General features: G+C 41.5%; 1 protein-coding gene across 1 annotated transcript in view; it reads right to left on the bottom strand.

Moving 5' to 3' along the window:
- Positions 1 to 4,995: 4,995 nt before the first annotated feature.
- LOC308117024 (receptor-type tyrosine-protein phosphatase mu) overlaps positions 4,996 to 24,169 on the bottom strand; it is a 176,173-nt gene continuing 156,999 nt past the window's right edge. Inside the window, 10 exon segments of the mRNA XM_080475615.1 lie at positions 4,996 to 5,078; positions 9,777 to 9,912; positions 10,761 to 10,924; position 13,159; positions 13,161 to 13,282; positions 16,660 to 16,791; positions 18,840 to 19,013; positions 19,584 to 19,733; positions 21,743 to 21,878; positions 23,315 to 23,469. Of these exon segments, the coding sequence (XP_080331741.1) occupies positions 5,025 to 5,078; positions 9,777 to 9,912; positions 10,761 to 10,924; position 13,159; positions 13,161 to 13,282; positions 16,660 to 16,791; positions 18,840 to 19,013; positions 19,584 to 19,733; positions 21,743 to 21,878; positions 23,315 to 23,469 (1,224 nt within the window). The 3' untranslated portion in view covers positions 4,996 to 5,024.

The raw sequence follows: 24,169 nt of genomic DNA, 5'->3' as shown, positions 1-24,169 counted from the left end.
CGGACCTGAACAGAATCTAATCTCTGATTATATCTCCACCAACAAGGATCAACCATTGCATGCAGGTGTGCGGCAGCATGACGTCACCTGCAGCAGGTGAGGTCGGAGGTCCTCCAGGAGCAGCGCCGGTTTTTTTCATAAACTGTATTTATCCTCCTGAAGAGTCTCTTGTCAGTTTTTTCCTCCACCGTCAAATTCCCTTAGAGTACACCTGCGCGCCCGTGACGTCAGGGGGCAGCACCGCGGCCTGATTGGCCAGCTCGTGTTGGTCCCTCATTCTCATTGGTTGTTAAGTGATGTCAATCAAGTGAAGTTGCCGCCCTCAAGTTTTTTTTAAATAAAGATCAAATCATACTAGATTTATTATCCTTCGTTTTTCTCTTTCTGGATGTTTTTCCAATGTCTAAGAAAACAAATAAATAAATGAATAAATAAATAAAGGAAGGAATGACATTTGAAAAAAATAGATTTCTTTGTTTTTATTTTACTGTGAGCAATACTGTAATACTTTGACATTAATGTGTACAGTAGAAGTTAAGAAGCCGTGCTCAAATCAGATCATAAAACGGTTTACTACTGCTAGTAGAAGTAGTAGTAGTAGTGGTAGTAGTAGTAGTAGCAGCAGCAGTGATATTTGTAGTAGCAGTAGTAGTAGTAGTAGTGGTAGCAATATTTGTAGTAGTAGTAGTAGTAGTCGTACTTGTAGCAGTAGTAGTGGTAGTAGTAATATTTGTAGTAGTAGCAATTGTAGTAGTAATATTTGTGGTTGTAGTAGTATTAGTAATATTTGCAGTAGTGGTATTAGTGGTATTGCCTAAACTCTTATTTTATTTTTATTGTTATTTTTGCTATGTAAAGCACCTTTGAGAAATTTGTAGTTGAAGTCGCAGTAAGGTAGTAATACTTTCAGTAGTAGTAGTCGTAATGTTCTCAGCAGTACTAGTAGTAATATTCTCAGTAGTAGTAGTAGTACTAGTAAGTCATTTCAAATGAATAAAATAATGATGAGGGCTGCTCCTCCACATTTTCTGCCACAAAATAATCAAATTTGTTGGAACAAAATTATAAAAACAAAATATAATAAGTCATCCTTCCATCCATCCATCCATCCATCCATCCACTGATTTATGACGTCAGACCTGTAAATCTAATAATGTGAAATGTGTAATTCCACTTTTGTCCACTGGGCGGTGAGGCAGACCAACATTTCTCTCTGGCCCAAAGCTCAGAGGTGAGTGAGGGAAGGTTTGAGGTTTCGGTTTTAAAACTTCCAGCGAGTTCAAAACAACTCATTAAAATCACAAGTTATGTGAGTTAGTGGTGCAGACAGTGTGTAACATTCAGTGTTTGCTGGAGCAATTTAATATTCTTCCAGACAAACAAAGAGATTCCACACATGAGCAGCGACATCACTGTCTGTCCAAATATTAAAAAAACAAGAAGGAAACTATATTAAAACGATGCAATAATAAAAAACCGGCAGCATTTGTGTTGTGCTGATAATGTGGCACTTGTTTGTTTGCTTGTTGTTCTCTGTCCAACCCTGTTATTTATTCCTCCCCTAACAGGAGAAAACCATCAACTATGAGATTTCCGCAGTTTTCTTACTCATGTGAAATCGTCCGGTTTCCTCAGTAAAAGTGTCTTGAAATGAAATAAAAAATGAATAAATGAATGAAAGAGGCCTTTGTAAAGGTAAAACAGTGCATGAATGCAGTATTTATAAAATATATATGTCAGTTTTTCACTGATTCATTAATGGAGTGCCATGGAAATAAACAGTTTTATTCAATTTCTAGGTTAAAGGGTGATACAAAATAATCCCATTAATCCCAACATGATTACTCATATTCACACCGGTGGGCAACTGAGTCACCAATCAACCTGTAATAAATTCTTTTGGACTGTGGGAGAAAACTTACTTGAAGAAAACTTACTTGGCGAGCACAAGAAGAACATGCAAACTGACGCCTCCAGAATCAAACCGGTGACAGTCGAGCTGTGAGGCGACAGTGCTAACCACTACCCCCCCCAATTTGTTAAATTATCAACTGCTCCTTTTAAAAACAGACTCGTATGTTTATTTGGAAGGTGACAGTCTCACTTCCTTTATGTTTAATCGCAGCTCCACTTCAGCTCATTTGTTAATCAACCATTAGTGGATGATTTATGTTTTTTTTTTATCGAGTCCTTGACAAGCTTTTAAAAGGTCAATCTTTGATTTCACTCTTAAAAAAAAAAACAAGCTCAGGTCTGTTCTTGATGATCAGTTGGTAGAAAGACTAAAAGCCTGGTGTCACCGCACATTTACAAGATTAATTAACAGCAGGAATCTGAAAGTTTTGGTTTTGATCCCGACTTCTCAAAGTCGTCGAACACTTAACGTGAAAAATGTGCACAACTTCGTGAAAAGGGATGTGAGCCGGATGAGAGGAGTCGCGCGGTTTCTTCAAGGTGAAAATGATCGTTAATCTTATTCTTTTCATTTCTTTTTTCTTTTTTTAAAGTACTTTTATATTGGATTACATTCCACACTAACTTTAAAACCTTTTTATTTAACCCTTAACAACATAACATGCATTGCAGGGCTGCATTAGGTCTCATTACTTAGTTTTCTCATTTGCATTATAATTAAAAATAGTGCGCTGAAAAGGACATTATTACACAGATTAATCGACACAATATTGCCAAAAGTATTTGCTCAGCTCTCCAAATTATTGAGTTGAGGTTCCAGGTTGTATAAAATGAAGCACCTCAGCACGCACAGGACTGGTTTAACGAAACGTGTAATGTTCCTTTAAAACATTGTTTTTAAGTTTTATTAGAAAAAAACCGGTGCAGGCTTCCAGTAATTGTTCATTTCCTTCGCCATTGAAAGTTGGGCGAGAAGATTCTTTTTTTCTTATGCATGCTTTTTATTTTTTATATATATATATATTTATTTGTTTGTATGTATGTATTTTACTAACCTTTTGCAAAAACTACTCACCCGAATTGCAGGTCGTTTCCAGGGACGATTTGTCATCATCAAGGGACCGACTGATTAGTTTTTCGGACGTTAACGACGAAACATTTCGAATAAATCCCCCACCAAAAAAGAGAAAAAATGTTCCCATACAAAGCAGATGAGAGAGGCACCTGATGGAGATCAAAGGAGATCAGCGTCTGTTGCCATGGAGACGCTCCCTGCTCAGTGTTTCACACGGTGACGTAGCTACCTCACAGGCTCGTTAGCATCAATATGAGCTAATGGCTAACATGCTGGCGATGCCAACTCTGTTCCAGCAAACAAACGTGGCGTCGGCGAAGTTCTGCGCTCTACCGAGGGTAGCTCTAGTTTCTGATTGTAGCTACAGGAAAAACCTCGTCTTCCTTTTGTGATGAAAAAAAAAAAAATGCAAGAAATGGTTGCATAGCTAATCCGAAGTCGTCTGGTTTTTAACAGATATATTTGATGACTGATAAAATTACAGTAGTTCTATTAAGCACTGAAGACTTGGTGTATTTAAATAGATAGTTTAGTGGGGGGTGGGGGGGGGGGGGGTTGTGGTGTGGAGTTCTTTGGCCTCTTAGTTCCAGTAAAATTTAAAAGAATAAAAAAAAACTCTAAAAGCTTCAGAATAACAAGACATTTTTGGACAATTTCATACTCCTAATCTTGTGGGAGCAGTTTGGCGAGGTCCACTTCCTGTTCCAACATGGCTGCAGTGTCGTTGCCAATGACAATCACATTGAACATTCCTGCCACAATGAAAAAAGCACACATTTACAACATAATTCATATCTGGATTTAAAAACGGATCAATTCCCACAGATTTTCACATCGTTTATTTACCGGAATGTAATCAGTGTCACTGAATACATAATTAGGCCGATGCATCAAATTCACTTTAGCTGAAATATGAACTTTTTTTTTATTTAAGAGTGTTTCCTGCCCACTTAGTGATCAAATTACGATCGTTTTAAAATAAAATCTGTTAAAAATAAAAAGTGAAAATACTGTGACAGCCGCTGAAGTTCCTCACCTCTCCAACAGGTGCCCCCCCTCATCTCGGCCTTCCCCTCACAAACGAGGCAGAAATAGATCCATTGTTCATAATAGCAGATATATTTATATACTTTTTTTCTTTACAATGGATTCACTCCATCATACAAGATGATCAAGAGAAAAAAAAAAAGTAAAAAAAAAAAACCCAAAAAAAAAAAACAGCACACAATACAGTCAATAACCCAAACCTATCGAACATATGATTGTCACTTAATGCCAGTCACAAAAAAAGTACATACTGTGAATAAATAATCTACAGAAATATGTACAATATGCACAACAAGAATTCAAATGGGAGTGCAAATAAAGCTTTGGATCCCTGTACAGGAAATAAGGTAAGCAGATGTAGACCGAGCCAGTCACCCAGTCCCCCCCCCACCCCCACCCCCACCCCGACATACAGTGAAGCGACAGGAGTCACAACTTTACAGGACATTTAGTAACATTTAGGCTTCGGGCTCCTGCGTTTCATGACTTTTTAATAATGAGCAAAACAAGAAACTGGAGTAAAATGGACACGTTACGTTATGTACAGTGTATCGCATTCCACGGAAAATAAGTATTTTGACGCGTTGTCGTCCAGTGAGGATCAAGGCAACAGATTCACGGGACGACAGGCAGCTTGAGAGAGGGAGCCGGAGAAAGAAGGGATCCGGGGAAGGAGGCAAGTCACGGTAGAAGAAGAGAAAAAAACAAAAACCTTCTCTTTGTGCTCCTGCAGCTGCGATATTGAAACACTATACACCTCTGCTCCCTCCCTCCCCCCCCCCCCCCAACCGAGACCACAAAGAAGGACAATGAAGAAAGGAAGCTGGTCTGAGGGGCTGCATGGACGGACGGACGCTCTGCAAGGCGTGTGCACCTCACGCCTGCAGGGCCGGCGACACGCACAACGCTCAACGCTCACACTGCGCTCGTCTGTAACGTCCCGGGATTCATCGGCGTCACCGGTCTGTGCTGCTGCTGCCGCTCCGACTTAGCCCGAGTTCAAGTACTCCAGTGCCACCTCGTAGCAGAACTTGTACTGGTCCTGGAGGACGAGGAGACGCAGGGACATTAGAGGAGAGACATGGGAATCTTCATTCACACACATTTATTGACTATTTAAGTCTATTATATTATGAGGAGGGGAAAAAAAGGAAAAAAAAAGAGAAAGAAATGGGGGGAAAGGAAAAAAGAGAAAAAGGAAAAAAAAGAAAAAAGGGAATAAAATAGGGAAAAAAGGAAAAAAAAGAAAAATGGGGGGGAAAGGAAAAAAGAGAAAAAGAAAAAAAAGAAAAAAGGGAATAAAATAGGGAAAAAAGGAAAAAAAAGAAAAATGGGGGGGAAAGGAAAAAAGAGAAAAAGGAAAAAGGGAATAAAATGGGGGGAAAAAGGGGAAAAAATAGAAAGAAATGGGGGGGAAAGGAAAAAAGAGAAAAAGAAAAAAAAGAAAAAAGGGAATAAAATGGGGAAAAAGGAAAGAGAAAAAGAAAAAAAATGGGGGAGAAAGGAAAAAAGAGAAAAAGAAAAAAAAGGAAAAAGGGAATAAAATGGGGAAAAAAGGAAAGAGAAAAAGAAAAAAAAATGGAATAAAATAGGGAAAAAAGAGGAAAAGAAAAAAGAAAAAGTCTATTAGGTGACTCAACTGAGTATTGACTGCATGGAAACGAAAATACTTTTCAGGAGCCGGACATTTGTGCTTAAAACATCCTTGTTCTGATTGGTCTTATGTGATATTCTAATTTTCTGAGGCACTGAACTTTAGGTTTTCCTTCCCTGTAACAACCACAATCATCACAATTACAAGAAATAAAAGCATAAAATATTTCACTCTCCATGTAATGAATCTATATAAAATAACACTTTCTGAAATGACTGAAGTTTTTTTGGAGATGTACCTGTATAAGAGGCGGCTAGTGAAAGCGTCTGATAGCAACAGTCATGACAATTAAGCAGCGGTCTGAAGGTTAAAGTTACAAACAATTATTAGAATTATGCATTTTTACTCTTCGCTCAAGTATATTTCAGAATCTGGACTTTCTGATCTCTACTTGACTTTGTCTACATCGGGGGTGTCAAACATAAGGCCTGTGGTCCAAACCCGGACCGCAAGCGGCTCCAATCTGGTCAAACCACCGAGCAAAAAGTGTGAAAAAGTGCAAGTTTGCATAAACAGCCAGAATGCAACAGCTATAGGATACGTTTTTGGACACTTAACTGTATGTTGGAGCATTAAAAATAGTTTTATGTTGAAAATATAGACATTTTCATCACATGTACTTTGTGCTACAAGAACGAAAAACTAAGTTTAAATTTAAAAGGTTATTACGGCACTACCGGCTCGAGATGAAATTGTTTGTGGCCCCTGAACTAAAATGTGTTTGACACCTCAGGTAAAGAACATTCATGGGACTCCGACCATATTCCAACACCTTCCTGTGCCATTTACACAAGAAGAAACATGTTCAGGATCACACATATTTCACCACTTCTACCCAAAACTCGATAACTAATTCTCACTGGATTGGATGGACGAGGTGACATGTTACTGACCATCACTGTCCTACTATATATAATGTATAGGGAAAAAAAAAGTCCTTTTGATATGACTTACTGAAATAGTTAGGTGTACAGGGCTTTAATTAAATACTTTATTTACTACAAAATGAATAAATCTAGTGAATGGACTGAAAGTTAATTGGAAAATATAGAAACACCAGCATCTATTACAATGTAATTCTACTATATTAATGAATCTGAGTACTGTTTCCTACAGCAAGGGGCTGCAGCCTGAAGATGTAAAAGGGGCCCGCTGTTTATAAAGGATGGAATTCATACGACAAACATGAATAAAAATATAGTAAAGTAGAAATGACTGATTGGTTCAATATGTAGGAAACAACACTAGACCTCTGTGTCAAGAATTGAGGGAATTCTGGAATAATCTGGATTGATTCTTTGGGGGGGAAGGGGTATAAATAATCTAAGATATATTTGGATATAAACTCCACAGGAGCTGATTGGTGAAATATCTGTCAAGATATTTGGTGCACGGAATGATAAATATGTGGTAAATGTAATAATGTAATGTTAGTCGCAAGCAAGAAAGCAATCATAAGAAAGTTGTGTCAGGAAACAACACCAACAAAGGATCGGTGGCTAAAAACGGCAGAAGAAATCTTAGTGGAAGAGCTGAGACACACACAAACACCCCCCCCCCCCCCCCCCCCACACACACACACCAAGAAGCACAACAGCAGAAGAAAAAAAAAAAAAAAAAAGAGGAGGAAATGGACTGAAAAGGTCAATACTGAGCAATTTGTAATTCTGTCTTTAAGGCATGTACAATATGAAGGCATCTCCCACGTGGCATTGGTTCTTTTAGGTTCATATATTTAAAAAAAAAAAAAAAAAGTGTTTTCTCATAAAGAGTTAAGAGGAACAAATAGTGGCCCCTCGTAGGAAAAGAAAAAAAAAAGATGAGATGATGATGATTGTGTCTTTATTTCTTTAAGAAAATGAAGCATTACAAGGTGCTAATTCAGCGATGTGGTGCAGAGCCTCAGACCCTGTTGTGAGCCGACGTGGACAAACCTCATTTACGGTTTAATCTCCACTTTCAAGGTTAAATACGTTTTGCGCCTCCAGACAACGGCGCTCCGATTTGTGAAGGTTGTGAACCTTCGTTCTCGACGGTAAACATGCATTGAGAATCCTCCTACACACGAGTGAGAGAACTCACTGTAACAGCTCTCCTTCTCAAAACACACTGCGCTCCGTCTCTCTTCCTCTCTTTAAAGAAATGTCTCTTATTCTATCGGTTATTCCGGTCCGGAGCCGAGAGTCTTTGGGCTCCTCCTCTGTTGACCGGCGCCTGACAAGCTAATATTACGCTGCTCCGCTGAAGACTTGGTTAGTGTAATTGGATTTTGTGACAAATTGCAAAAGCCTTTAATTACATTTTCGGGATCTGAATTCATAGCGGAGAAAGAACATTTGAGCATTTCAGTCATCAAGGTTAAGTTAAACCAGGGGGTGTCAAACATGAGGCCCGTGGGCCAAAACCGAACCGCAAGAGGCTCCAACCCGGCCAAAACAAGTAAATGTAGAACATTTCTAACAAATCATTGATTTTTTTTTTCCCCACAAATTTCTTACAACACTGAGATCCGAGCTGAGATATCTGTGAAAGTTATTTACCCTAAGCAGCGTCCAAGCCGTGCAGTCCGGGGGGGGGGGGGGGTTTGTGAAAACACCCATAATGCAACAGTTCTAAAAGTTTTCAGGACATTTCACTGTATTCTGCGCAAAAAGGTTTAATCAAAATTGGCTTTATGTTGAGATTGTAGACATTTTATTCACTAATTATTAAACGTAGACATCCTCACCATGTATTGAACTTTTAAAAGTTTAAATTTGAAGGTTATTGTGGCACAATTTTAACAGTCCGGCCCAACTGAGATTAAATTGGCCTATAAAATGTGTTTCGACACTCCTAAACTGAAAACCTCAATGTTACTTTACCACATCTCCTATATTCATCACAAAAGAGAGATTGTAGTAATTTTCATTCTCAATATCTATCTATCTATCTATCTATCTATCTATCTATATCTCTAGATAGATATAGATATATATATATATTTTTTTAAACAGACATTTCCATCACGTATAGTACACAACACAACCACAACAAAGTAAAACATTAAAGTTTAAATTTAAAGGTTATTACACTCAAAAAAAATCAACTATGCGGTTTTTAATTTTACACATCAGAAACATGTTTGATAAACACGAGCATATCGAGTTTCTTCTTGTTAAATGGTTCATTCTAATACATGTTGTTCAGATAATATGAATAAATGGGATTCAATCTACTTAACATGAATAGATGTAAATGTGTGACATGATTAAATTACATTAACTCAACGAATAATTCTTGTGTTTGTGGAAATGATTGAGAATAAACTTTTCAGTGTACGGTGATATTTTAGCTCACACGAGATGAAACTGGGCCCCTGAACTAAAATGTGTTTGAGTTAAACGGTATTAAACAGTAAAATCTATTGGTTGAGCTCCACACGTGACAGAACGAGAGAATACAACAGAACGCTTCATTACGAAAAGACTTTTTTTTTTTTTTTTTTTTTAGACCCTTCGACGAATGAGATCAACGCTGGTCTGCGAAGGTGTTCAGACAGACAGACAGACAGACAGACAGACAGACAGACAGACAGACAGACAGACAGACAGACAGACAGACAGAAGATGGCGGAGCACAGTGAACGGATCATCAGGAAGTCTAAAGCCATACATCTTGATTTAGGTATCGCTGCGTGATCTGCTGACTACAACAAAGTAGAAGTGAGTGAGTTTTACAAGCGGCGCTGCGAACAGGATGATCATGACTCGCTTTGAAAAATGTGCCGGAGGAGTTTGAATGATGTGGGCATTTATCAGGGAGGGAGTATCAAATAATAAAAAATAAAAAAAAAGGATGCTGCTGGCATTATAGGAAATGTACGATTCAGCATTTTGGGAGCTTTGACCCACACTTAGGACTAGAAGTCAGTGTGTTTCAGTGCCTGGAGCTGCAGTCGGAGGCCATTACGCCGTCGCTTCTGATTTCTTCAGGGTGGAAGTAAAGTGAATAGCCGCAGCTCCGCCTCCAGGAAACCATCCGAGGAGGCTAAAACAATCTCTGACAAAGATTTATAGAGGCCATATTATCACCGGAGGTGCTCACCAGCAGGTCCACCATGTTGGGCTTATTGTTCCTCAGTGTTTTGACGGCGTGGAAGACGTCCACGGAGCGCTGATGCTGAAGCATCTCGCACACGATGCTGATGGCGCAGAACGTCCCGCTGCGGCCGCCTCCGTTCCTGCAGGAGACGCAGACGAGGCGACAAGTCAGAGTCGTTAGTCGTCTTGTGAAATTGTGGAAAATACATTAAATGAAAAACAGAGGCACGGAATTCTGACAATTAAATGAATAAATATATTTAACACTATATTTGTCAAAAAACAAATAAAAAATAGGAAACTGAACATTTTAAATAGCATAAATGTGTGGACGTGTATAAATGACCTGTTTGTATTTGATGAATAAACGGAAATCATGAAAATATTTATGATTTCTAGCCACATAGATTTCTTGCCGTTTCATATATTTGTGTGCTCATTTCTATCGGGTGATACGCCCACCCATCCATCCATCCATCCATCCATCCATCTTCTCCTGCTTATCCGTTTCCGGGTCGCGGGGGTGGGGGTCAGAGCACCGTCACCCAGATCGTGATACGTCCAGGCGCATGTTATTTTACATAGTAATCTTTATATATAACCATTCATTCCATCACTGTCATGAAGAAACATGAAGAAATGCAAATTAAAACTATGGGCACTTGGCCAACAAAGGGTCAAATGGCTAAATTCAGACGCCCCCACTTAAAGTATGCAGAGTTTCAGTAGGGGCATCGTTTGCATTTGTTAAGTTCTTAGTTATTAACAGTACGTCTCAAACAGTAAATAAGCATCAAACATTGGAAAAGCCTCTTTAACTTCAAGAAATAACATAAATAAAAAGAAGAAAAAAAAGACAATTTTATGAAGAGAGGCTGGGTAATAAAGCTGAGTGTGTGAACTGCTGCAGTGAGGATTTACGGTCAGTAGGTGGAGATGTTTCATTTTTTAATGTCTGTGTGAAGTGGAGAGTGCTGAGCGGACTCACAGGCAGTGGACCACCGTGCGGCCTTCGCCCCCGTCGTACTCCTCCTGCCACTTGTCCACCTGTCGGATGAGCTTGAGGAAGGAGCGCTTGGACATGGGCGTGTCCCTGTACATGGGCCAGCCCAGGAACTGGAACTGCTGCACCATCCGGTAGCCGTCCTGAGGCTGCGGAGGGGAAGGACAATGCCAATTACATATTTGTGTGTATTTGTGTGTGTGTGTGTGGGGGGGGGGGGGGGGGGGTTAATCTCCGCTGTGCCGAGATGCAATCAGACTGTAAAGATGTGAGGTAAAGCTCAAGCTTGGCCCGGGCGGGATAGAGATGGATAAAGGGCACCGGGAGTCACCTCACAGACGAAGGTGGAGATACGACAGGGTGACAGATGAGCACCGTCGCTGTGGGAGACGGGTAGTTAAGCGATCTATGACACAGACGCTCTAAATCACACCCAGACGTATCGATCAACAACACCTGTCGGTGATCATGTGTGATTACATCGGGTTTGCGCTTGACATGCTGTTGGAGCCTCTGCCGGCCGCGGCGTGTTACAGCACGTTAATATGAGCGACGGTTATTGACAGACTGCCGGGATAAAGAGCTTATATGCAGGCGGCCGCAGGTGATGCCAGCTTTGGTCTGCACCCGTTCTGAGCAGCGCGAAGCTCCAAGGTTAAGGGTCAATACAGCCACGTCTGAAAAACAAACCGGAGCTCTTACAGCATCCAGACGTGCAGATACGGATCGATTCTTCCCTTATAACACGAGGCGAGTAAACTTCATTGTGGTGGCGACACTACTCATAATTATAATTGTTTATTTGATTTGATTTTTTTTAAATGGTACTGTGAATTATTTCAAACAGAGGGAATATCTGCGAGTCCCTGCTGCCCGCTCACGCAGAGAGACTCTAAGAACCAGGAAATATCCATAAACAAATTTATAATAATTACAACTGGACCCAAAAGACTGGATGTTCGTTGTGTGTTATTCAATTCACATAATTTAAAACTGCTCACCGGTCATGCGCACACTAAGGTCACGACTCGAGACGAGACGTCATGATTTCTTCATTTTTAGAGGGCTGCAATTTCAGAAACATGGTTGGTGATCTCAAATCTCAAACCTTAAAAAATGTACAACTCTCAGCTTCAGTCACTTTGAAGGTGCGGTAAGCGATTCTTTTTGTATTGAGGACGAGTAATATAACCTCAACGAAATCCAGAATGAGACAAAACTCAAAAACCTTTTTCGTCTTGAGCTGCTAAACCGACTAACATCAGCTAGTTATCCAATTTAACGCGTTCCGTTTGGTCTGGCAATACCATTTAGTGCCACAAGATGGTGTATTGAGTCGTTTGAAGGAGTGGCTGGAATAAATAAGTCAGAAGAAGAGCTGAAAGTTTGGACTACTACACTACACAAGGACCCCTTTTTCAAGCGGAAGTGGCTTGTTTTTTCATTGGAACTGTTTCACTTTTACTCTACAATAGTTTTGAAAATGATGTAGTTCAAACGTAGGGCCTCAAGTAGGTGCTGTTTTCAGAGAGTTCTACCAATGAGAGCAGTTTTCCAAAAGTTCACTTGAAAATGTTGTCGTGTAAATGGAGCCAAAATCTACATACGTGGGTTTTCACCATTTTACACCACAAAGCGCCCACTAGTGGCCAAACATGTAAACTGCACCGTTTTCAGGATTTCTGCCGTTTCTGTGTGAAAGTGACATTTTTCTAAAATGAAAATGTAAAAACGACGTGTCTTAACTTAAACGGGATCATGTAAACGGGGCCTATGAAAGAGTCGAAGTAGACGACATTTATTTTAAAAGAAAGTGATTACTTTTCTAGTGCGTCCTTCTATTCCGTTTCATTATTCATCTTTTGACCCTTTATATTCCAGCAGCAAACCGTCTGCAGGACGCGACTCCCCACGTCTGAGGCCACTGATCACTGCATGTGGGCAACGTTTCTCTGAATACAAACCAATTTACTGTGAATTGGCTCCGTGTCTCGGAGTTGCTGAATGTGTCCCTTTTGAACGTGTCGGTGAAACAACCTTTTTTTCCTTCTTGCAACCGATTCAAGTTCCACCAGGAAAGTGTTAATTGGCTGTGGTGGGGGGGAAAGCAAGCTCTCTTGCCTTCGTAACTAGGTGTGAAAAATTTCTCAAACTTTTCCAAAAGACGAGTGACTTGTGGCGGTCGCACCTCGGTCCAATCGCTGGTGCGGCGCGGCTTCGGTTGAAGCGCGGAGTGACTGTGCACAGCTTGAATGGACAGGCCGGAGCACGAGTGGGATGTGCGAGGTGTGCGGGCACAGAATAAATTGGCTGTTGTGATCACGACACAACAAGCCGCAGAAAATCAAGCGGGTCTCGTTTCAGTCACTGTGTTGGATCGTACGGGCGGCGTTGTAGATCCGGAATATTCTGCTGATGATGTCCTCCTCCAGGTCGGCGGAAACAAACTCCACCTGGATGGGCCCGTGTCGGTGGACGCCGTTTTCTGGCCAGTACTGGGGGCACAACTAAAAAGAAACGGGCGCGCACACACACACACACACACACACACACACACACACACACACACACACACACACACACACACACACACACACACACACACACACACACACACACACACACACACACACACACACACACACACACACACACACACACACACACACACACACACACACACACACACACACACACACACACACACACACACACACACACACACACACACACACACACACACACACACACACACACACACACACACACACACACACCCACACACACACGGAAGATGATTCATTAGTTTCAGATCCAAACTCCACCGATTGATGTCGGCGACACCGACTTCTTACATACACACACTAAGTTTGAACATATTAAGTGGATTAATTCAATGTGAAGTGCTTTCTTTATAAATACTTTTCTCCAGAGCATTCAATAAAAAAAAAATTAAAAAAATGGAATAAACGTTGAATACGAAAATACAAAACACAGATTATGAAAGCTTCCGTCAAATCACTTGACCCTTTGTTCATAAAATCACGTTCCTCAGAAACCTTGGAAAATTCTCTTCTCAGAACAAAAGAGAAATCTTATCTTTAAGTATTAAAAGCTACTTATGTATGACACTAAAGGCGAAACTGAATCAGTCAGATAATTTATTTAAAAAATTCAAGTGAAAATGGTTTTTTTTGTGAACCGTTTCTGTGGTTTGTTTCTGGACGTACATTAAATAAACCTAATTTTGCCCTTTGGCAGTGATTATTTCACAACATGAAAGAAAATACTGCTTAAACACCTGGAATTAGTTTGATTGATTGTACAAATATAACTGTTTATGCCAACTGTTGTCAAGGATTTAGTTGTAAATTACTTTTTGACACCAAAACGTTTCACTGATTGGTGATTTATTGCTGACTAGACAGTTTATTATACAGAAAAACTCAGAAATGATCTGATTGGCAGTATTTTCATTGTTTTTTTGGGGGATTGTTAATTGATTTCTTTTGGACGAACCAGCCCAGGGCTTATGGTGGAGACAGAGAGCTAAAACTAATCTGAGTAAAGTGATAACTAAGGACACAATTCACACGATTTTAAGTGAAAACGCAAGTCTTTCGTGGTGTTTTGAGTGTCTGTTTACACGACAACGGTGGTCAGAACCACTGAAAACACTACATGGTTTTGAAATCAACGTCCGTTTACATGGCAACAGGAGAAACACTGAAAACGATGTCGTTACCATGTTCGGCCACTAGTGGGTGCCGTTGGTTGTTTTTGTAATGAAACCACACACACATGCAGCAGAGGGCAACAAGTTGGATTGTGATTACTGTGACTGTCAAAATAAAACTACCAAGTCCCAGGAGATTGTTGTCCGTCCACTGAGCATGTGCAGAAGAACTATTTGATATGGCAGGAGTAGCAGCGTTTCTGCCATATACATGGAGCGTTTCCAGAAAGTTGTGTTTTCACGGGTTTGAGCGTTTTAAAAAAGTGGTGTTTTCAGTGACTCCGGGCACCGTCGTCATGTAAACAGAAACCCCAAAAGCAACAGAAGTTGTGCATTTTGACTTGAAATCGCCAAAAACGCGTTTGTCTTGGTCAGTCCTCAAGTCGGAACAACAACCGTCAAAAAGCTAAAGAGGGCGATGGAATCGCCAGCGACTCTGGCAGAGGTGCGCCGAGACTCCGGCCCCGGAGACGGAATCATAAGAGCATCGAAATCTCCCCTATTTCCTCTTCTCAGGAAGGAAAGCCCAGTTAAGAAGACGCACCTGTGGAGAGGCGGGGGGGGGGGGGGGGGGAAAGAGAGAGAGAGAGACAGACAGACAGACAGACAGACAGACAGACAGACAGACAGACAGACAGACAGACAGACAGACAGACAGACAGACAGACAGACAGACAGACAGACAGACAGACAGACAGACAGACAGACAGACAGACAGACAGACAGACAGACAGACAGACAGACACACACACACACACACACACACACACACACACACACACACACACACACACACACACACACACACACACACACACACACACGGGCGGCTTCTACACTGACAAGTCAACCCTCTGAGCGGAGTCACACAGTCATGAACAAAGACTGGAGGGGGGGGTAAGAAAAAGACACGAACCTCAGAAAGAATGCAAATAACAGGCCTGCAAAGCCAAATACAGATGGACACACAAATGTACGCCGATTTCCTTTCTCTTCCACACAAAAGCAGAAACGCCGGCGAAGGTCTGTATGGCAGCTTAAGCACCACTGTCGAGTTTCCTTTGAGAGGCCGTCAGAAGTTGACAAATTCAACACATGCAAAAACAAAGATGGTGATGGAGGAGATGGTGAACCTCCACCCCCGCCTCCTCCTCCTCCTCCTCTCGCCTTTCCACCTGTGCTGCTTCCCTGGCTGGCTACAGTGAGAATATTGAATGAAAGGCCTTTTCTATCCAGCCAGTCACCAAGGGAAAGGGGATTTGGATGGGGAGAGCAGCCTGGCTTCAGGCTTTGATCCCCGGGTGTTATGACAGAGCCTCGGGCTGAGAAATCTGGAGAGTCTCTTCCGCAGCCCTGTCTCTCCAACTACTTTCATGGCAAGTCCTCTTCCACACTGCAGCATCTACCTCATTTCAAACATACTCTGTGTACACACACACACACACACACACAGACACACACACACATGTGCACCTACAGCTTTTTTCGAAACTCTGAAACATCCCAGGGTTTTTTTCCCCAGGTTCAAGCTGGAGGAAAACAAAACAATAAGAAGTCTTTCTTTCGATCCAGTTCCCACACCCTCCTCTTATTTGACTTGATTACATTCGGTATCCTGAGGAAAGCCTCACGTGCCCCCGTCATGTGTTCAGTAGCATTATTACCTTAGCCAATGGAAGTTGGCCGAGAACATTATGTTTTCGCCTGCGTGTATTTATTTATTTCTTGGTTTGTATGTAGGTATTTTACTAACTTTTCGCAGAAACTACTCACCCTAATTGCATAAAATTTTCAGGGATGATTTGTCGTCATCCAAGGACCAATTAATTAGATTTCACAAAGTAAACGTCTGACTTTTTTCCGAATAATTTCCCAAAAAACTGAGAAAAACATTCTCATACAAAGCAGACGAGAGAAGCACCTCATGGAGATCAGCATCTGTTGCCATGGAGACGCCTCAGTGTTTCACACGGTGACGTAGCTACCTGACAGGCTAGGTAGCTTCGATATGAGCTAACGGCTAACTTGTAGCGATGCTAACTCAGTTCCGCGAACAAATGTGGCGTTGGCGAATGGTCTGCCGCTCTACCGAGTGTAGCTCTAGCTCCAAGTGTTTGCGTGTGAGCGCGCGCATTAGGTCGGGTTTACCTGGGCCGGGTCGACGTCGTTGAGCATCACTATGGACGTGCAGTGGTAGTCCAGCACCAATCTCCAGAAGTCCTTCACCGTGTTGGGTAAAGGGTGCTGGGTCACGATGAAGGCGGACGGCTGCTTGTAGCTCTGAAAGAACCAAGAGTTGAAATGCTGAAACAAAAACACATGAAATGAATTTACAGAGCGACCGCGGCCTTTCAACCTGCCTTGCACCGACAGCCGCTCCGGAAGGGATTATGTTTTATGGATTATGTTTACCTCTGTGAGCATTTCTTCCAAACCAACAGCGATCAATTGATAAAAATTTTTGAATTGATCAATAAAAAGGTTACGCGAAAGATTAGAAGGCTTTTTTTTTTATATAAATTTGATAAAACAAAATACAGATGCATACAGAAAAAATTTACATTTATACCAACTTGAATTTATCACGCGAATCACAAAAAAAAAATAAAAATAAAAATAAAAAATAAAATTATATATATATATATATATATATATATATATATATATATATATATATATATTTTTTTTTTTTTTTTTTTTTTAAAAAAGCCTTTGCAAATAATCAATATAAATAAATAAATCTATATTTTTGGAAAATACATTAACACAAAATAAATATGAAAGTATACACACACCTATCTAGAAACTAGTGCAGGTGATTGTATGCAAGTGTGTGTACATTTTCAATAAGATCCATTATTTTGCAAAAAGCTGTTATGTTGTCGCGCATCGTACAGGCAGCTTTGTTCTTTTTCTAAACAAATTTTAAGACTAAATTTACCATATTGAATATTGACTGAAATGATAAAATACATGTAGTCAGAATCAGTATGAAACTCTGCATAACATATTAACAGTTGCATGACTAGTGATGTTGTGGTTGCACTCTTATACTTTCTCCATCCAGGGACAGTGTAAACATGTATTTAGGTAATTATGTACCTTTTATCTTTGTTTTAGATTGGGGAGTTTTAAATACTATTTGTATACCGGATCTTATCTTTTATACTAGTTATAGACTGCATACAAGACTGCAACCGATTCAGATTTTGTTGTTTTAATAGCAATGACAAAGCATTCGGGGCTAATTTTTAACTGATAATTGTCCTTTGGTGGTGAAAGTGAGTGTGTGTTTGCTCTGACATGAGCTCGCCTTCATCCATAGTGAGGTGGGAGCGGCTCCAATGCTCAAAAACCTTAAGTTGGATATAGAAGCTGCATGGACTGGAAATGTGCTTCAACAACCTCCTGGAGCTGGAATGCTCAATTTCAAAGTCTCTCCATGAGTCCATTACAAAAGGTACCTGAGAGGTCGTCTAAGTCCAAAATGTCGATCAATGAAAAAATGGTCTAAGAGTTTTATTAAAATTATTCCACAATCAGCATGTATGACATAAGGAAGCTGTTCAGTCTAGGAATAGAGAGAGGTATTCTGGAAATTCACCCGGCAATGATTAATGTAAAACCGTGACAGTATTGCTGTAAATGTATGTAAATATTTCACGATGGCTGCTCCACACCAGAAAACTGGATGCGACATTACTTTGGTTGTGTTCCGGGAGAAGTGGCAAAGTCTCCCTTCTGTCAGAGGAAGTTTCAACTGCAGTCTGAGGTGAGTCTTTGTGGGCTGCAGTCCAAGTCAAATCCAAAGCACCCGCAAGCCAATTTCCAAGCCAAGTCGACAGTCTCTCTGGTCTGTGTGCTGACATTTAAAGTAAAATGTGGTCAGAAAAAAGAAAAAAAGAAAATTCCAAATCTCCATGTCTAACCTTATATTCATCTCTTAATCTGACAGCCTCATTAAGAACTAATTGGCACAAGGATTCTTTAATTAAGTTTGACTTTAATCCTTCTGTTTTGTGTATGCAAAACATCATTAATGTTCAAAAAAACAACGCAGGTCTCTTATATAAGAGGCTGGAATATGTTGACTCATTTCACTTGCCTAAAGCAAAGTACCTTCTTGTTTCTGATGAGTGCGATTCGTCGTTGACAAGAAAGGCAACACGTGGGGAAAGTCTGGGTTCGCTTTCCTCCGCCTCGTGACTCCAGGTCAATTCACCACTTCAAAATTAAACTGATGCAATTACCGACTCCCGAGCCGTGAACCGGAACGCCGCCAATTAAGCCTTAAAATGTTGGTTTTTTTTTTTAAACAGCTCTCTTACGTCCATGAGGGCGGCGTTGATGTAATTGGAGCTCTCGCCGTCGATGGTGATGAGGAAGGGCAGGCAGCGGTCCGGAGGCAGGACGTCCATGCAGCGGTTCTTCTCGTGGTTCCTCGGCAGCAGGGCGATGCTGCAGTCCTCCACCCGCAGCGTGGGAGTCACCATGTTCAGCGTCTACCAGGTCGAGGCAGAATTATATGCTGTCAGAGCGACGTGGGGAAGGTAGGCACTTGGGTCTCGAGTGTGCTAATTATCTCCCAATATGGTAATTAACAATGCAATTCTTTAATCAGTTACATTAGCGATGGCACCGACTCCCCTGATGCGACTGTGATGAAACTTGGGGTGGCGACAATGAATGTCATAATACTGATTGGCCCAAAGAGGTGTGCAGCTACAACAGATTAATGCAGGGCGATACGTGTGCGGCTGATTGGCCCACAGGGTGGGGGGGCCCCGCCGTTCATCAAGGCACTAAATGTTTACTCTTGTTTTGAACTTATCCTGCACTTGAGATAATGTTTTATTAGGCCTTTGCATCCACTTCTGTCGCAAATCTTTCTTAGGCCTCGTTCACACTGCCGGGAAACAGTGAGTCACATCTGGCAGCCCTGGTTGCTGACCGGCGTGACCCCACCCCCCACCCCCCACCCCGGGACCCAAAAACACCCGGTCTGGTCACGTTTGAAATGACCACGCAAAAAAATCAGACCCCGGCATCAAGGCCTGCGTCTCCCTCCTCACCCTGAACTCCTCCTTAATGGGGCTGGAGTTGGTCTGCGGGTCCAGGCGGTTCATGTCGTAGTAGACGGAACGGAGCTGGCCGGCGGGGATGGTGGTGTCGCCACACAGACATGCCTCCAGAATGGCGTCGTGGATGAAGACGTACTGCTCCTGAAAACAACAGCATCCTCATTGCGGATCTATCAGACTGGTGAGACTCGCAACAACAACAACAACAACAACAACAACAGACTGGAGCTAAACTGCAGCAGGAATATTTTTGTTTTAAAAAGCCAAAAGCCTTTCCGAGGCAGAGTGACCTTTCGGTGACCTTACCATGTTTACTCCACATCCCTGTGGCACTTTGCATGACTAATATTTGTCATTGTCTATGTTCAAAGGTTACATTACATATTTTTGCATTTTTTTTTTATTTTTTTTTTTCATAGAAAGCTGATTTAATTCTCTTATGAAACTCAAGCAGTCCTTGACATTTTACAAACATTACAAATATTTAGAGGCCTGTTGGAGAGCTTTTTTTTTCCTTTCTGGAATTAACTGACCTTTTTTGGCTTTTTTTTTTCTTGATTGCTTTCAACCTCGGCGGCATCCGATTCTGTAACAACTATTGTCCCGACCAAGACGTGAACAAGGTTGACGATGATAATGGGGAAAAAAAAAATAAAAAAATCTCTGCACACACACTTAATGTCATGATAGTTGAAACAGGAAATCGCTGCAGATCTTCTCCTCCTCCTCCTCCTCCTCCTCCTCCTCCTAATCCTAATCCTCCTCACATCAGTCAGTCAAGCAGTGGACACGGTGACACGACTGCAAGCTTGATGTAAATCTATTCCGAAGTGACATTTTCAGCTGACACTTCCTTGTCACTTCGGACCAAAATCCGAGCACATGCACCCGGGTGGTTGGGGGCGGGGGGGCGGGGGGGGGGGGTTCCTCCGATTTAATAACACGTGCTGCCATTTGTTTCCGTCTGAACTGCTGACATGTGAGTTTGACCGTCCCGCGCCGGGTTCGCCACGTCAGCCGTGTAACGACATAGAATCTACAGATCGACGGATCTAATCGGAGGCTCGTAAACTATAAACAACAACGAGGCATTTCATTTCCGCGGGCAGATTAGAATCGTGTTGGGGGAGCTGGTGTGTGGCCGAAAGGCATTGAGGCACCGTGCCAACGAACCTGAACACCTGCGAGGGAAAACACACACGCACACACACACACACACACACACACGCACACACACACACACCCACTCCCGCTCTTTGAAGGTCACTGAACTTGAGGACAGTGAGTCAGGGTGAGCAACATTTGGTCTCGAGTTGCGCGAATCCCCAATTCGGACGTCAGCAATGAAACATTTGCCCATTAAGTCCAATGACGCTTGTGATTTAAAGGAAATTACGGTGAAATGATGCATTCAACGAGACTATGGACATCTCCAGATGGCTGGCGTTCAGGAAGTCCTTCGGTTGTCCACACTGGCGTGAAGCTGGAGGATGAGCCAGCCGTCCATATGAACCAAATCCTCTCCGTTACAGGCCTCTAAACATTTTTACTGCAGCCTGCTCGGCCCTCTGGGAAACGGTGTGCACTTCAATAAAAGCACGATCATTAATAATGTAAAGATGGTGTGACTGATGACTACATCTTGTATAATAAAACCCACAAGTCTGCTTTTAACATTATTAATACGTCTGCCGCAAATATAAATACCGATCACGTGGTTATGAGAGTAATGCCAGCGGAGCACACGAATTACAGCCATCAGATCAGGGTTATTATTATTATCTGGATTGCTTAGTTGAATAATAAAATACATTCCTGCTGAACACTTGAACTGGTGCTTAAGCGCGGATGATAGCGTGCATCATCCTCGAAAGATGAGAGCCTCATGAGTAATTAGTGAAAAGGAAAAAAACAATTTTCAAAATCTGGAATCACTAATAAATGACAGTTATTTGTCCCGAAAAATGATGTCTGTCGTTACAGCGCTTCCTCTGCTAATATGTTGAGTGTTTGTTTTGGGGCACCAGACAAGTGGGGCTTATGCTGGGAGTCATTTGAAGATATTTAATTCTTTCTCTCCCAGGCTCGAGTCCCCCCCCCCCCCCCCCCCGACTGTAGGGGGAAGCACGTGGGACCCAGATTGGCCGTACCTCAGTCTGGACCATGTTGACCCTCCGCGAGCGCAGCTCCCGCACGCAGTTGTAGATGTCGACCACGCCCTCTCTCTCCGCCATGTCCAGCATGATGTCGATGACGATGAAGCAGCCGGTCCGACCGGCGCCGGCGCTGCAGACCAACACACACACGTCACATCTGTCAGTATTCAAGAGGTGAATGGACTTATTCAACGCTCAAAGGCTGTTCTTCAAATTCATCACACACACACACACACACACACACACACACACACACACACACACACACACACACACACACACACACACACACACACACACACACACACACACACACACACACACACACACACACACACACACACACACACACACACACACACACACACACACACACACACACACACACACACACACACACACAGAAAATATAAAATATAACCAACAGGGTAAGATGTGTTTATGATGAGAAACGTACATATAGTAATTGGATATGCTTTCATTACACATGTTTGTGACTCTCAATATAAAAATAAGATCTAACTTTTTCCCAATTGAATTTTGTATTTTTTTGGGGGGTAGTTTTAGGTTCAGTGTGTTCAGCCAGTATTTGAAAATGAGTAAATAATTGTAGGATCACATAGGTGAGGTTGGAAGAAAAGACACCAAGCATTCAAGTTAAACAGTCATTAAAGTTGAAATCTAGAGATAAAGGCAAAATTTGTTTAAAACGGCAAATTGACCCCTTGACCCCAAAGTGTTAAATAGGTGGCATCCAAAAAAAGTGCTGAAACTGAAAAGGTAGATAAACTGTTAAATGGGAGGAGCTGCTTTTTTTTCCATGACTTTTCCCTGTTGGTTGAGAAAAGGGCTTCTGCAGTTCCCTCTGAGAACTTCCTCATTAAAAGACTTAATGAAAACTTAATAATTTTGCTGCTGCGAGCCCTTAAAGATAAAATTAGTTTTGGTGGATAAGTTCTCTGTAAGGCATGTTAGAGCCCGATATGTAACAATGACCCAAAAATGTTATAAAATATAATGTAATGAAACCTGAAATGTAATAACTGATCAATAATGTAACAAAAGTGCTGAGCCTGTAATGTAATAGGGAAAATTTAATAAAACCCAAAATGTAATAACAGGTTAATAATGTAGCAGGCCGCTGAACCCCAAACTTAAAAACTTTTATTACATTATTATATTAATTAATTGATTATATTACATTACCCTTGATAGTGTAATAATATTATAACATCATAGAGTGAGTCAATGATTTATTGATTGAACTTGAACTTGACCTGCTTCAATTGGAGTAAAACAGAGAGAATGAGAAAAGTTTGGACTATTTGCTCTTTAGGTATATCTATTCACAGTTTATGGTATTTATGTATGATTTCTGTTGCCCAAGTCAGTTATAGTCTTCTGCTCTGTACATTCTAAAATCTATTTATCAATCCTCAGTACAAAATAATGTATAAGCACTAAACAGATCACATGTAAATTCTTGTTAACTCTTAACATTATTGGCCAGTTATTACATTTTGGGTTTTATAAAAACGCGAGCGCTCGGTTTGAGTGCGCACTGACCTGCAGTGAACCACCATGGGCCCGGCGTTGGTCAGAGTCTTGGACTTGACCCTCCTGATGAAGCCCAGCAGCCCCGTGGCGTGATAGGGCACGCCGTGGTCCGGCCAGCCCGTGAAGTGAAACTGTCGGATCTCCCGGATCTCGTGAGCTCCTCTCTGGGGAGCGGGAAGTCATCACGTTAAACACACAGAGGGAAAAAAAATAAAATAAAAAAAATAAAAAAACACGGAGAAGTGACCACATTCCACATTCCATTGCACATGAAAAGGTCATCTTAAAGTAAATACGGGAGCTGGATTGAATGCAAACAATCAGTTTATGGACACGAGAGAAGCACAACTGAGCAAAGTTTCAATTGTCTGGCAAGCAAACAGGATGTTCATGTCGGGCGGCGCCGCGGTCTTTTCACCCGCTGAAGCAGTTCGGTCACGTTTCCCAGAGACGACAGACCACATGCTGCGCTACATCTAAACCTCTGGCCAAGCGGATTCTATAAACTTTGGCTGCAAGAGAAGACTAGACTGAAATGATATGAATCTCTAATAACTAATCTATTGCAGGGACGTCAAACGCATTTTAGTTTGTTTGCAAAATACGGTGCAATTTCATCTGGAGCGGCCCGGAAATTTCAATGGTACGAAATACAGTGAAGTGTCCTAACATCTTCTCTTATAAGATATGATGAGATAAACTTTATTATTTGCCTTAAGCGGTGACAGAAATATTTCTTTAGCAAGGCCCCAAACAATGAATCACAGGATATATTTAAAAAAAAAAAACACACTTAAGACACAAGTACAGACTTAAAGGAAATGTTAAACGAAAACAGGAAACAGTAGCCAAGAAAAAAAGAAA

The sequence above is a fragment of the Lipophrys pholis genome (genome assembly GCF_963383615.2).
Source record: "Lipophrys pholis genome assembly, chromosome: 1".
Lineage (NCBI taxonomy): Eukaryota > Metazoa > Chordata > Actinopteri > Blenniiformes > Blenniidae > Lipophrys > Lipophrys pholis.
Note: the sequence above shows the minus strand (reverse complement) of the source record. Positions and strands in the feature narration are given on the sequence as shown.